This window comes from Tachypleus tridentatus, chromosome 10, assembly GCF_004210375.1.
Source record: "Tachypleus tridentatus isolate NWPU-2018 chromosome 10, ASM421037v1, whole genome shotgun sequence".
NCBI lineage: Eukaryota > Metazoa > Arthropoda > Merostomata > Xiphosura > Limulidae > Tachypleus > Tachypleus tridentatus.
The window spans coordinates 30390039-30406105 of record NC_134834.1 but is presented as its reverse complement, the minus strand read 5'-3'; the positions used below and the strand labels follow the sequence as shown (position 1 = coordinate 30406105).

General features: G+C 33.3%; 1 protein-coding gene across 1 annotated transcript in view; it reads right to left on the bottom strand.

Annotated features, from left to right (window-relative positions):
- The window catches only part of LOC143228980 (LIM domain only protein 3-like), a 133251-nt gene that overhangs the window by 17956 nt on the left and 99228 nt on the right, over positions 1 to 16067 (bottom strand). The window contains exon 2 of the mRNA XM_076460537.1: positions 4776 to 5064. Within this exon, the coding sequence (XP_076316652.1) occupies positions 4776 to 5003 (228 nt within the window). The 5' untranslated portion in view covers positions 5004 to 5064. The remainder of the gene's footprint in view (positions 1 to 4775; positions 5065 to 16067) is intronic.

Here is a 16067-nt window from a genome sequence, read left to right as displayed (position 1 = left end):
TTATCCACCGAGAAGGTAAAGACTCCAAAAGTCCCCCGGTAAGACAGTGGGAACTTTAAAGTTTTACAACGCTAAATTAAGGGATTCGATTCTCCTCGGTCGACACAGCAGATAGCCCAATGTGACATTGCTATAACCTCCCCACACAAAGAAACTCGGAACTAAACAAATTTGCAAATACGAAACTAACTTTTTCACTAGTTCATATTAACATACAAAAGTATTGTAAAGACAATTCCATAACGTGCACAAAGAATAAAGTGCCTTCAAAAAGTATAAAATGAACTCATCCATAACGTCAAACATAAATGGTCCATTAGCCGTACTTTTATGACATTTTACGATGGTCATATCAGTTAGGCTCACTGGAATGCATTTGTGTGATCTACAAAAGCACTGTTTCATGTCTTAGTAGAACAGAAAGCCATGAACATTATTCAGTCAAACAGTCGTTGATTACTTTAATGGGCAATGTTGCCATAGAAATCCTGAGTAAACAGCCTCTGCTCCTTTTGCTCTTAAGTAGTCTGCGGTCTATGGAGGATGAAGAATTACAGTTCACGTGGCATTATGCACTTAGCCTTCATATATGGACTCTGAAACCATCTGTCCTCCACCAATGCATTACCAATGGGTCAGCTTTGGCCTGATGAGAATAACGACAAAAGCTGATGACATCGAGGCTTGGTCAGCTAAAAGCTATCGGCATTCGTCCTTTTTGCAGAAAGCCAGCCACTAATGCAAGCTTTTTGAACTAATAAGATAACATCCATCGCGTTGTAGACAGTTACTACAAGCTGTCTTCCATCCGTCTATTCCCCACCCCCATCTTTAGCCCTTGCCACATTAAGACCACTTAAAGAGACAGTTCCATTAGAGAAAAGCAGAGTTGAGTCCTAAAAGCGTGCCGCGTCGTACATCTATCTAAAAGGTCTATAGTGCACGCGTTGTTGTCCAGTAAGAGCACAAAGTGCACCTGCATGAAGCTCGCGCTGCTCACGCACTCACCTGAATCATTCTGGTTGGCTACAGTAAAAGCTACAAAACCTGAAACCTCCGCGAAGAAGACGTGCACTCAAGTTAGCCAAGTCGAACAATGGATTACGGGCATAAGAATGTTAAGTGTTCATACACCAAGAGATCCCGTTTGATTCAAGATCTGTTACGTGTACATCAAATGGAAATAACCATCATAACTACAGAACTTTATGACATCGCAAATCTACTGTACCTGATACTTCGTGTAGACAACTGCTACACACGACGTTAAATGTTGTTACACTATTATTATTATTATTATATATATCAGTTCCAATGCTTTAGAAATTCTCTCGAGAAAAAGTTTCTTTCATTGGTTATCTTTGCACAGTATTAGTTAAATTCCTGAATTTAACATCTATAGATATGTAATAAAAACGAAGTCCAGGATTTACAACGCTAACAATCAGGGGCTCGATTCCCCTCGGTAGACTGAGCAGATAGCCCGATGTGGCTTTGCTGTAAGAAAACACACACACACACACACACACACACGACGAAGTCATTACAATTCACTGTTGCATGCCTATTGCATAACAAATATTTTGTCGTTGTTTCGTGATATTCTAAAAGTAGCAGTACCTTCCGGAAGATGGCGGCACTGCAGCATAAAAAGATATTACATTAAGGTTTAAGTATCTCAAATGAGAATTTTATTTTGAATTCTGGCTAAAGTTAAATAAAAGGACAAGGATTTCAAATGCGTACTGAACGGTTACGTAGGAACACAAACTCGCACTTACATACATTAGGGGCAAATCATAAGGATATTTTTTAAACCAAATAATTTTGCCTTTTTCCTTTAAATCTCGCACAAAGCTACACAAGGGTTATCTGCGCTAGCCGACCTAAATTTCGCAGTGACAGGCAAGAGGGAAAGCAGTTAGTCGACACCATCCACCGCACGTGTATAACCTCCCCACGAGTAGAGGAACTAACTGTTACATTCTAACACACCACGGATGAAAAAGTAAATATGTTCGGTAATATGGATTCGAACTTCAATCAACAGATTGCGAGTCAAGTACCCCTTTATTCACTAGGTCATGTTATGTCTTATTTTTGCTTATGATATTATAATCCCACTTCGATCACATTTTGTATATAAAACACAAAACAAAATAGCCAACTATACATGTGTGTTACATGAAAGTAAACTTCGTTACTTATCACAAATTAACAGCCAAATGTTTTTGACTTTACACATCACACTCTGGGAAACCGAATATATGTAAATCTCAAACTTTGACGAATATGTAAGATTAGCGATAAGTCCAGTTGTAACATAAATAAACGTTTTAGATTTATTAACTATAATATATCCAGTAATGACGCATACATTATACAGCGTAATGCATTAGAGCTTCTACGAGACCGTTTAAAACAAGAAATCTCCTATGCCTCGCCTTCTTAGCACGTGTAAGTTCATGGACTTACAACGTTAATATATAAGGTTTAATTCCTACTTTAGAACAGAGCGCAGAAGACACATTGCAATAAAATGTACAAACAAATAAAAGTTAATATTTTCAGTAATAATCCAATTTTCTACCCCAAAACTATCAAAGTTCAGAACAAACATATCTTTCCTACAAAAAATAAATAATTTAAACATTTTAAAGTACAGAACTACAAAAAACAAGAAAACATTAGCTACGTAGTTGATAAATATTTTTTTGCGTTAATTTATTCTTACTGTGTTTGTTTATCATTCTTTACCAAAGTTATTAGTACAGCTTTCTTGAAACTGTTTTGTGGACAGCTCTATAAATAGTAACAATAGCTTGTAAGCTAAAGAAAAAAGCAAGTCTTATACTCAAACCTTCAAAATTTGCCTAAAAACGATTTATTTATTGTATAGAATTTACATAAAATGTTATTTCCTGTTGGTGTGAAAAATTATTCTTTTATGAAGTTAGGTAATCTCCTTCCATTACGATCAAGATAAACACCTTTCCTTAAAATACAAACAAGTACACGCCTATTTTACTGAGTGATAAATAAATATCCACTATATTCTCGGCATTTTTTATAACTGCATTTGGTTAAATACCTAAGTAGGCATCTTTTCTGTACCTATACGTAGAAATAACTCTTTAGTATACTATTATACATTTGTCCTACACCTATACAATCCAAGTAGAAATAACGTTTTAATATCTTATTATACATCTCTCTTACCTCTGTATTAATCACGTAAAGAATCTCCTTAATACATCGTTACATCTCTCTTACCTCTGTATTAATCACGTAAAGAATTTCCTTAATACATCATTACATCTCTCTTACCTCTGTATTAATCACGTAAAGAATCTCCTTGATACATCGTTACATCTCTCTTACCTCTGTATTAATCACGTAAAGAATCTCCTTAATACATCGTTACATCTCTCTTACCTCTGTATTAATCACGTAAAGAATCTCCTTAATACATCATTACATCTATCTTACCTCTGTATTAATCACGTAAAGAATCTCCTTAATACATCATTACATCTCTCTTACCTCTGTATTAATCACGTAAAGAATCTCCTTAATACATCATTACATCTCTCTTACCTCTGTATTAATCACGTAAAGAATCTCCTTGATACATCGTTACATCTCTCTTACCTCTGTATTAATCACGTAAAGAATCTCCTTGATACATCGTTACATCTCTCTTACCTCTGTATTAATCACGTAAAGAATCTCCTTGATACATCGTTACATACATCGTTCTCTTACCTCTGTATTAATCACGTAAAGAATCTCCTTAATACATCATTACATCTCTCTTACCTCTGTATTAATCACGTAAAGAATCTCCTTAATACATCATTACATCTCTCTTACCTCTGTATTAATCACGTAAAGAATCTCCTTGATACATCGTTACATCTCTCTTACCTCTGTATTAATCACGTAAAGAATCTCCTTAATACATCATTACATCTCTCTTACCTCTGTATTAATCACGTAAAGAATCTCCTTGATACATCGTTACATCTCTCTTACCTCTGTATTAATCACGTAAAGAATCTCCTTGATACATCATTACATCTATCTTACCTCTGTATTAATCACGTAAAGAATATCCTTAATACATCATTACATCTCTCTTTTCATACGTTTACAAGCCATGTAAAAATGACTCCTTAATTCAATATCATACATCGTTTCTTCACATATCATAACACTAGCAAAATAAACATATCTTTTTAATGCATCCATTTACTAAATATAAATCGCTTCTATACACACACGCATTACAGAACTAGTTGGGTAAACAGATCTCCTTACAAATATACGCTCAGTTGTTAAGCAGACATCTCTCCTTCACACATACACTAGAACCAGTTAGGTTAAGATGTCACTTTAATACACTCAGTAAGCATCACTCCTTCATACCCTTTGGAATACACTAAGTACACCCGTTTCCTGACTTTTTGTCGTTTCTCCATACACCCTCGAACTAGAGTTGCAGGAACTATATTTCTGTAAGGGTTAACAACTTAGAAAGTAGAAAAAGCCTGATAATCAATCACATTTCATTGAATCGTATACCTAACACATTGTTACGAAACAGTCGCTATCTTAAACCCAACAGCGAACAACCAGATGTTATAATGTTGTCCCAGTTTAACAGTAACACATAACACCACGTTAACTAAGAGGAAGACTCGAACGTAAATTTAAAGACATCACTAGACACTACCATAGTAACCTGGTTTTATTATTAATACACACAGACTCACGTTTTGCTGGGCTTCGTTCTTTGCTATAACGGTGCTAGTGTTACAGATAACCTGCAAGGCTTCACAATATAACCGCTGCTTAACAGCCGATGTTGTGTTATCGACAGTCGCTAGAGTGAAAGACAACACATTCTCACTTCCTTCTGCAAGAAAACTCGTCGTCGACTGAGCAAGCGATTTACTCAGACAACGCTTGCAGCGACTCCAGAGCAGTTTTTCTGACGTCATAATGGTTCTACCAATCGTCAGTGTGAACGTTGCGATGGTACAGGAAACATGCTCACGTGACCTACAGTGCGCAAGAGAAATGACCACCTTATTAAACCGTAGAGAAAAAAAACCAGAGATAGATTTATCACGCTGAATATGACGAAATAGAGAGAAAGAATCGATTGCACTCACAAGTAGACTGATATATCAAATAACATCATAATCCGAATCCTTAATCCCAATCCAAAAATCTCCTTCATTTTGCTGTGAATGAAAGATATATTATAGTACAAAAAAAAGTAAATTGTTAAATGATGCAAAATATAACGGGCACTCAGTCTGTGGGATTATACAAGGACCTGAACGTTAGCTAACCTTTATAAACAATACTGCAAGACGTTACAGGGACTGAAATATAATCTTCTTTTCTTTGTAATGACGCCATAAAGTTAAGCTTTTCACTCACAACTGATTCTTTAATGGGCTTTACTCGCTAGTCGCCAGCTTATTTTATTCGCCCCTGTGTCGAAGCGATTAATAACGAAATATCACTAGGTCTTTGAGACAGCTACAGAACACGTGTGTACGAGCAGATCATTAAAAGCAAGCTCTTAGTTGCCAACAAATACGCCCACAGCTCTTAAAATATTCAATTTTTCTTTCACACATTTTAAGAATCACAATATATTGACAAGATGTTTTTAGTTTTAAGAATAATTCCATTCGATAACATCACCTCTAGAAATTAAAGTGGTACTTTTAAAAATTCATTGTGTGCAGATTTTAAAAAAGGCAAACGGAAACAGACATAACTACTTAACTTAAAAACTAATGCAGTTTGCACAGTGCATTCGTTGTCAAGCAGTTTGATAATATGAATAGGGTCTTAATCAGTACCGCGTCCGTTGTATTCTAGAAGAATGTGTGTATGGTTTCCTGTAGCAAAGCCACATCGGGCTACCTGCCGAGTTCACCGAGTGGAATCGAACCCCTAATTTTAGAATTGTAAATCAGTAGACTTACCGTTATACTAGCGTGGGACAGTCCTGAAGAACCCTAGTATCAGAGGAAAGAGCTCGTCGGCTCTGGATATATTATTATTATAATACAATTTTCTTTACTTTCACTTAGACATATTTATTAATAATTACCTGTTAGATCCAGCTCACGATTTCTTCTTTTCTCTTATCTTGTTGCACAATGGGTAAGGACCTCACACACACATTTAAGTTTGCTCCACGGGCCCCACGAGATTGAGCAGATGAGTCACCGCGGAATGTTGATTTTTAACCCAAGTTTCTGATTAACCTTATTACATTTTTGTTTGAAGATATCCTCTTTAAACAATTCCTCTTTCTTGTCTTCTATTTGGATTATCTTTTGATAATCCGAGGAAAAATTTGCAATCTTTGATACAATCACTGGATATTAGTAAAGCTTAAGGCTAAAGTCGAGGTCTCATGTAATTGTCCGAACAAAAAACTTCCTTCTGAGAAAAAAAAAATATATATATATATATAATAGAACAACGAGACCATCCATTTAATTTTTATTACAAAGTCAGGGCTCTAATACTAACTTTTCAAAGCTACAACACCTATAACATTTGTATCTTACCGTTCAGTAACCTAATCTGCGAAGTATAAAATCCGAGGTACGAGCAACGATATACCGCCCTTTCAGCTATGTAGACATACCTGTAACTGTCAACCCCATTATTTGACTAGAAATAGTCGTATAGCAAGCTGTTTGCCTATCTTCTTGTTAATAGATCAAAATGAGGGGTAATTATGCCTGCAGTTTGTACTCCTGTCCTAAGGTGCAACTTAGACTGAAAATACCAATTTATATAACTTAATGTTTTTATATCAGCTGATATTCTTTTAAACCACCATTTCATAGCTCAAAAATAGTGTTTTCAATGTTATAATATTTTGGGCAAAAATCTATTGATGTGTGTTAGACTACATTAGTTATTGTTCGAGATGTTTGTGATACAATCAAAACACGAAATAAACACTAACCGTGTGTGTATTTTTCTTATAGCAAAGCCACATCGGACTATATGCTGAGCCTACCGAGGTGAATCGAACCCCTGATTTTAGCGTTGTAAATCCGTAGATTTAGCGCTGTACTAGCGGGAGACGAACACTAACCGAAAAAGTAATAACTGATTGACTGTACGATAAAACGTGCGGCAGTCATATGTTTATCATATGTTTATCAATAGTGTTTAGAGAAAGCATTATATGGAAGAGCTTAAATATACCACTGAATCTTTATAATAAAATAAAATCTCTGAAAATCTGTAAATAATTGGGTTAATGACAACTAGATAAAGTTGATGTTATTATGTAGTTTTGGGTAATAGCTGTAAATGGAAATGTTTTCGTTAGTAAATTGTTTGTAATTTGTTGTTCTGTCTTTCTAAGCGTTTCATTTGGTCAAAAACGTTTTTCTTAATAGCTAATACTATACTATACTAATACTATACTATTCTAATACTATACTATACTAATACTATACTATACAAAAGAATAATAACTACTGCAAAGGATTCATAAGAAAATTTATTGTTGATAGCAGAGTGATTACAAACATTACATTTAACCAGACTTACAGTAATAAATGTTGTGTGCGTGTTTTTAACATAAATATTTCAATTTTATTTACAAAACACATGCATATTCAAAGGTTATCGTTTAAGTTACCAGAAAGTGGAGTTTGAAAAACAGCTGTTACATTTGGCATTAAAAACATGTAACTTAATAACAGATGTTAATTCTGATTGTAGTTTGAAATACAGCTGCTCACGTCCGGAACGTATCAGTTTATGTACCTTTGTCGAATTGGTAGTGTGTGTGTGTGTTACAGGGTTTCATATTCAACTCATTCGGTATATTCAATACACAAACATTAAATATATATATACATGTGTGTATATATTCCAGTTTTGCCTCCACATTTATTACATTTATTTATTAGGAAAGTTACAGTAAACTCTGTTTCTTTAGATTCAAAGGTTTAATAGCTCTGAATAAGTGAAGCTCAGTGCAAATGGTTGTGCTCTGTTGTAGCCTTGAAGAGATCATTGTTGTAGGGCTTACCTTTTATAAGTTGTTGTTATTAATTACAATGAACTATATATGTTCTGCCCACTGAAAATATCGAAACCATATTTATTATATTCTCTCTATTTAGTCTTATCACCAAGGCTGTCCCCCAGCGGAAAGTTTACGGACTTATACCACTAGAAACCGGGTTTGATACCCGTGACCGGCAGAGCACAACTAGCCCTTTGTGTAGCTTTTTGCTTAATAACAAACAACAAATTATCGCCAAGCCACCAGAGGAAGTAATGCTAGAAATAACTTAAAATTTATAACTAGATAATTACATAAAATGTAATTATGTTTCAGAAAAATAAAGATCTTTCTGTACATTTACCGTAAATAGTTAATGTCACAGTTATAAAAAATGTGTATTTTTCTTATAGCAAAACTACATTGGACTATCTCCTGAACCCATCGAGGGGAATCGAAAACCTGATTTTAGCACTGTAAGTCCTTAGACTTACCGCTGTACCAGCGAGGACATCATAAAAAAAACATCCACATTGCCCACTGAAAACCCCATTTAAATACTGCAATGCGGAAAACATTTATAGGAATGGTTATACCTGAGCCTCATGTTTCTGTACTAATTGTTTATAATGTGTATCACATATAATGCCATTGAAGTTCACAATATATACGAATTTAAGTTTAAAATTATTCAAACATTTAAATATGAAGGAAAGCTTTGTTATTTATTTGTTTTGAGTTTCGTTTAAAACTACATGTGGGCTATATGCGCTAGCCGTCCCTAATTTACTAGTGTAAGACAAGAGGAAAACAGCTAGTCATCACCACTCTCAGCTAACTCTTGGGTTACTATTTTACTAGCAAGCAGTAAGATTCATCGCAACATTATAATACCCCATGGCCGGAAAAGTGAGTCTGTTTGGTGTGACGGGGATTCTAACCCTCGACCCTCAGATTACGAATCGATTGCCTTTACCATCTGGTCATGAAGGAAAACGTCGAGAGCTTAAGTCTTCCTTTGTTTATGAAAAGCTTAAGTTTCTCAGTGGTACTGTAGGTACTAATAAATAACATAGTAAATTTACCAGTGGCACTGTAGGTACTAATAAATAACATAGTAAATTTAACAGTGGTACTGTATGTACTAATAAATAACGTAGTAAATTTACCAGTGGCACTGTATGTACTAATAAATAACATAGTAAATTTACCAGTGGTACTGTATGTACTAATAAATAACAGTAAATTTACCAGTGGCACTGTATGTACTAATAAATAACGTAAGTAAATTTACCAGTGGCAACTGTATGTACTAATAAATAACATAGTAAATTTACCAGTGGCACTGTATGTACTAATAAATAACATAGTAAATTTACCAGTGGCAACTGTATGTACTAATAAATAACATAGTAAATTTACCAGTGGCACTGTATGTACTAATAAATAACATAGTAAATTTACCAGTGGTACTGTATGTACTAATAAATAACGTAGTAAATTTACCAGTGGTACTGTATGTACTAATAAATAACGTAGTAAATTTACCAGTGGTACTGTATGTACTAATAAATAACGTAGTAAATTTACCAGTGGCACTGTATGTACTAATAAATAACGTAGTAAATTTACCAGTGGCACTGTATGTACTAATAAATAACATAGTAAATTTACCAGTGGCACTGTATGTACTAATAAATAACATAGTAAATTTACCAGTGGCACTGTATGTACTAATAAATAACGTAGTAAATTTACCAGTGGCACTGTATGTACTAATAAATAACATAGTAAAACCAGTGGCACTGTATGTACTAATAAATAACATAGTAACTACCATAAATGTAACATAATAAATAACATAGTAAATTTACCAGTGGCACTGTATGTACTAATAAATAACATAGTAAATTTACCAGTGGTACTGTATGTACTAATAAATAACATAGTAAATTTACCAGTGGCACTGTATGTACTAATAAATAACATAGTAAATTTACCAGTGGCACTGTATGTACTGTAATAAATAACATAGTAAATTTACCAGTGGCACTGTATGTACTAATAAATAACATAGTAAATTTACCAGTGGCACTGTATGTACTAATAAATAACGTAGTAAATTTACCAGTGGCACTGTATGTACTAATAAATAACGTAGTAAATTTACCAGTGGCACTGTATGTACTAATAAATAACATAGTAAATTTACCAGTGGCACTGTATGTACTAATAAATAACATAGTAAATTTACCAGTGGCACTGTATGTACTAATAAATAACATAGTAAATTTACCAGTGGCACTGTATGTACTAATAAATAACATAGTAAATTTACCAGTGGCACTGTATGTACTAATAAATAACATAGTAAATTTACCAGTGGCACTGTATGTACTAATAAATAACGTAGTAAATTTACCAGTGGCACTGTATGTACTAATAAATAACGTAGTAAATTTACCAGTGGCACTGTATGTACTAATAAATAACATAGTAAATTTACCAGTGGCACTGTATGTACTAATAAATAACATAGTAAATTTACCAGTGGCACTGTATGTACTAATAAATAACATAGTAAATTTACCAGTGGCACTGTATGTACTAATAAATAACATAGTAAATTTACCAGTGGTACTGTATGTACTAATAAATAACATAGTAAATTTACCAGTGGCACTGTATGTACTAATAAATAACATAGTAAATTTACCAGTGGCAACTGTATGTACTAATAAATAACATAGTAAATTTACCAGTGGCACTGTATGTACTAATAAATAACATAGTAAATTTACCAGTGGCACTGTATGTACTAATAAATAACATAGTAAATTTACCAGTGGCACTGTATGTACTAATAAATAACATAGTAAATTTACCAGTGGCAACTGTATGTACTAATAAATAACATAGTAAATTTACCAGTGGCAACTGTATGTACTAATAAATAACGTAGTAAATTTACCAGTGGCACTGTATGTACTAATAAATAACATAGTAAATTTACCAGTGGCACCTGTATGTACTAATAAATAACGTAGTAAATTTACCAGTGGCGCTGTATGTACTAATAAATAACGTAGTAAATTTACCAGTGGCACTGTATGTACTAATAAATAACATAGTAAATTTACCAGTGGTACTGTATGTACTAATAAATAACGTAGTAAATTTACCAGTGGTACTGTATGTACTAATAAATAACGTAGTAAATTTACCAGTGGCGCTGTATGTACTAATAAATAACGTAGTAAATTTACCAGTGGTACTGTATGTACTAATAAATAACATAGTAAATTTACCAGTGGTACTGTATGTACTAATAAATAACGTAGTAAATTTACCAGTGGCGCTGTATGTACTAATAAATAACGTAGTAAATTTACCAGTGGCGCTGTATGTACTAATAAATAACATAGTAAATTTACCAGTGGCACTGTATGTACTAATAAATAACGTAGTAAATTTACCAGTGGCACTGTATGTACTAATAAATAACGTAGTAAATTTACCAGTGGCACTGTATGTACTAATAAATAACATAGTAAATTTACCAGTGGCACTGTATGTACTAATAAATAACGTAGTAAATTTACCAGTGGTACTGTATGTACTAATAAATAACGTAGTAAATTTACCAGTGGCACTGTATGTACTAATAAATAACGTAGTAAATTTACCAGTGGCACTGTATGTACTAATAAATAACGTAGTAAATTTACCAGTGGCGCTGTATGTACTAATAAATAACGTAGTAAATTTACCAGTGGCACTGTATGTACTAATAAATAACGTAGTAAATTTACCAGTGGCAACTGTATGTACTAATAAATAACGTAGTAAATTTACCAGTGGCACTGTATGTACTAATAAATAACGTAGTAAATTTACCAGTGGCACTGTATGTACTAATAAATAACGTAGTAAATTTACCAGTGGCACTGTATGTACTAATAAATAACGTAGTAAATTTACCAGTGGCACTGTATGTACTAATAAATAACATAGTAAATTTACCAGTGGTACTGTATGTACTAATAAATAACATAGTAAATTTACCAGTGGTACTGTATGTACTAATAAATAACATAGTAAATTTACCAGTGGCACTGTATGTACTAATAAATAACATAGTAAATTTACCAGTGGTGCTGTATGTACTAATAAATAACATAGTAAATTTACCAGTGGTACTGTATGTACTAATAAATAACATAGTAAATTTACCAGTGGTACTGTATGTACTAATAAATAACATAGTAAATTTACCAGTGGCACTGTATGTACTAATAAATAACATAGTAAATTTACCAGTGGCACTGTATGTACTAATAAATAACATAGTAAATTTACCAGTGGCAACTGTATGTACTAATAAATAACATAGTAAATTTACCAGTGGCACTGTATGTACTAATAAATAACATAGTAAATTTACCAGTGGCACTGTATGTACTAATAAATAACATAGTAAATTTACCAGTGGCACTGTATGTACTAATAAATAACATAGTAAATTTACCAGTGGCAACTGTATGTACTAATAAATAACATAGTAAATTTACCAGTGGTACTGTATGTACTAATAAATAACATAGTAACTTTACCAGTGGCACTGTATGTACTAATAAATAACATAGTAAGTTTACCAGTGGTACTGTATGTACTAATAAATAACATAGTAAGTTTACCAGTGGCACTGTATGTACTAATAAATAGTAATAAATATAGTGGTAATAAATTTACCAGTGGTTAATTTCACCAGTACTGTATGTACTAATAAATAACATAGTAAATTTACCAGTGGTGCCACACATAGTAATAAATATAGTGGTAATTAATTTACCAGTGGTGCCACACGTAGTAATAAATATAATGGTAGTTAATTTACCAGTGGTGCCAGTAATAAATATACGTAGTAATACATATAGTGGTAGTTAATTTACCAGTGGTGCCACACGTAGTAATAAATATAGTGGTAGTTAATTTACCAGTGGTGCCACACGTAGTAATAAATATAGTGGTAGTTAATTTACCAGTGGTGCCACACATAGTAATAAATATAGTGGTAATTAATTTACCAGTGGTGCCACACGTAGTAATAAATATAATGGTAGTTAATTTACCAGTGGTGCCACACGTAGTAATAAATATAGTGGTAGTTAATTTACCAGTGGTGCCACACGTAGTAATACATATAGTGGTAGTTAATTTACCAGTGGTGCCACACGTAGTAATAAATATAGTGGTAGTTAATTTACCAGTGGTGCCACACGTAGTAATAATGATGGGAGTAACTTCATGTGCTGATACACATGTCTCGTCCATCGAAGTAATAATATGGCAGTTTATTCTAATTAATTAAAAAACATTGTTGACAACTAAATTAAACTATTTTACTTGAACCATTGTTAACAGTGTTACTTACAGTCAGATTATCCATCAGACTTACACTCATGAACCCATGGTCTGAGGGGGTCTTAAAGAAAAGAGAAACCAACGTGAGGGTTTCTATTTTGTGCTTTCGCCAGAAAAAAAAATTAAGATAGTTTTATATTTTATATTTAGACGACAACATATCTATGTAGGTCGGAATAATACTACAGTTCAATGTTGTGAATAGGTTTCACTATTTATTAATTTTTCAATTAGTTCAAAATTCTGTAATTATTTTTATCTTTTTTCGTGAAACATTTATCAGAGAATTCAAGAATGAATGGACTTAATGTATTTCATTTGTGTTTTTCTTGCTTATTTTAATTTTTGCTTTTACTGGTTTTAACATAATGTTTTCCACATAGGTGATTTTTGTTATAAGATGATAGATGTCATAACTTTATAAAAGTACGTAATGGGGTTAGGAACCTCCTTTTCTTGAATATATACATGGTTAATCCAACACTTTTGTCAGTTATGCACAAATGCTGTTAATTTATATAGTTATTTTGTAATTTCTATGAACAACGATATGAATAATGGCTATTTGTGCACAGCTGTCAATATTTAAACAGACAGACTAAATATAAAACAGCTAATTAGGCAACAATACCTATATCAACTCTTAAACTACGTTTTTCTGATCGAATAGTGCCATTTGAAAGTTACTATTACAGCGAACCTATGGTTCCGAAGTGCGGAGAACATTTTTCGCGGTAACAGGACGTAAACAATAAACCATCAGATTTACAGTCCAGACACGCTAACTGCTTCACTACGCCTGGCCCTAAAGGGTATAAATTATTTGTTAAAACTCTTAACGGATATAAATTACGCAAATTGTACTAATGGATGTAAAGTACATACTGTGTTAATGCTTTAATGGATCTGAATTATGCACTGATACTATTAATAAGTAAGCACTTTAACAGATAGGCATAATTTCTAAGAAATAACGTGTAATTTATTTGTTTGTTTCCGTTGTATAACTGCTGGCTTTGTGGCCATATTTAATAGGGAAACCAACTGCAAAATTATTTTACAGTGGAAAACTTTTTCACTAGCTTTTCCACACGAAATAACAATAAATTGTAATAAAATTAGAATATTACATTAAAATAACTTTTTTTTTTACTCATGATACCATAAAAAAATAAAAGATGAAATTTACTATAACAATAAGTCATTTTTCCCTTTAAACCGTAAGCCAAAAGTCATTGCTTTGTAAATAGCTACTGCTCTTCGAACAGCTGTCTCCTTTTTAAAAATAAGTGGCTAATGATTATAAAATCTCTGTCAACTGGTATTAGTGAATGCCATCTAGCGTTCATACTCAGAAGGGTTTACTTCTCTTTGTTTTATTTTGTTTTTGAATTTCGCGTAAAGCTACACGAGGGATATCTGCGCTAGCCGTCCCTAATTTAGCAGTGTAAGACTAGAGAGAAGGCAACTCTTAAGCTACTCTTTGACCGTCATATTATAACGCCGCCACAGCTGAAAGCGCGAGCATGTTTGGTGTAACGGGGATTCGAACCAGCGACCCTCGCATTATGAGTGGATACCTCAACCATCTGGCCACGCCGAGCCTTACTTTGAATGCGCAAGGAAGTATTATTTTGTATATATATGTGTGTGTGTGTGAGTGTTACACAGTGGGGTAGCAGTAGATGGAACAGTTGTCCGGGAGGGGCGTGTTCTTAAAGTTGAGATTTAATAATAAGTTGGGGGGCCAATGTACATTTTTGTCGCAGGACCCTTTGAAAACAAGTAATATCACCCATGTTGTAGTTTAAATGCCTTTGCAGTAAACCATGGAACACATTTTAGGCCCATATCTATGAGCAAGTATGTTATTCTTCAATTTGTCAAGTAATGTTCATGTCACTATAGGTATCCTTTCCATGTTATCATGAAATTATGTTTATTTGTTGTTCTTGTTTGTTTTTCTTTTGCTGTCAAAGTAACTAAAAAGATTTGTGTATAAAATATGTTTTTATCGTTGTAGCAGTGAGGTAATTTCATACAGGAAACATAATTTAAAATATGAACATTAAATATGTACTTAAGTAAAGGGTCTGCCAAAAAAAAAATAGACACATTCCTTTTAGTAACAAAGTCTACTCGCTTCTGTAACATTATTTAACGGTTATATATTAGTATTTGTTCACTATGTTAGAAAAAAACACGTAGGTTCAAGAAGTCTCGATAGAAATGAAATAGAAACCTTGTCATCCTTTTCCGTAGTTCTGAACATGTGCTGCTATTGTTGTCAATGCTTTGAATGTGAGAGGTTGAGGAATATTTCTGTTTTCTATGTTATGCACTAGCGTCTTGCTATACTGATAATGTTTGATGCGTTTCTCAGTGAGTTTTATATTTTTTTCTGCTGTAATTGAGTGATTTGCCGCTTGATTCATTCTAAATGTTGACTGATATTAGCCCGAGGAAGTTGTAATATAGGGTTTACATTGTGGTATAGAAGAGGAAGTTGTAATGTAGGGTTTACATTGTGGTATAGAAGAGGAAGTTGTAATGTAGGGTTTACATTGTGGTATAG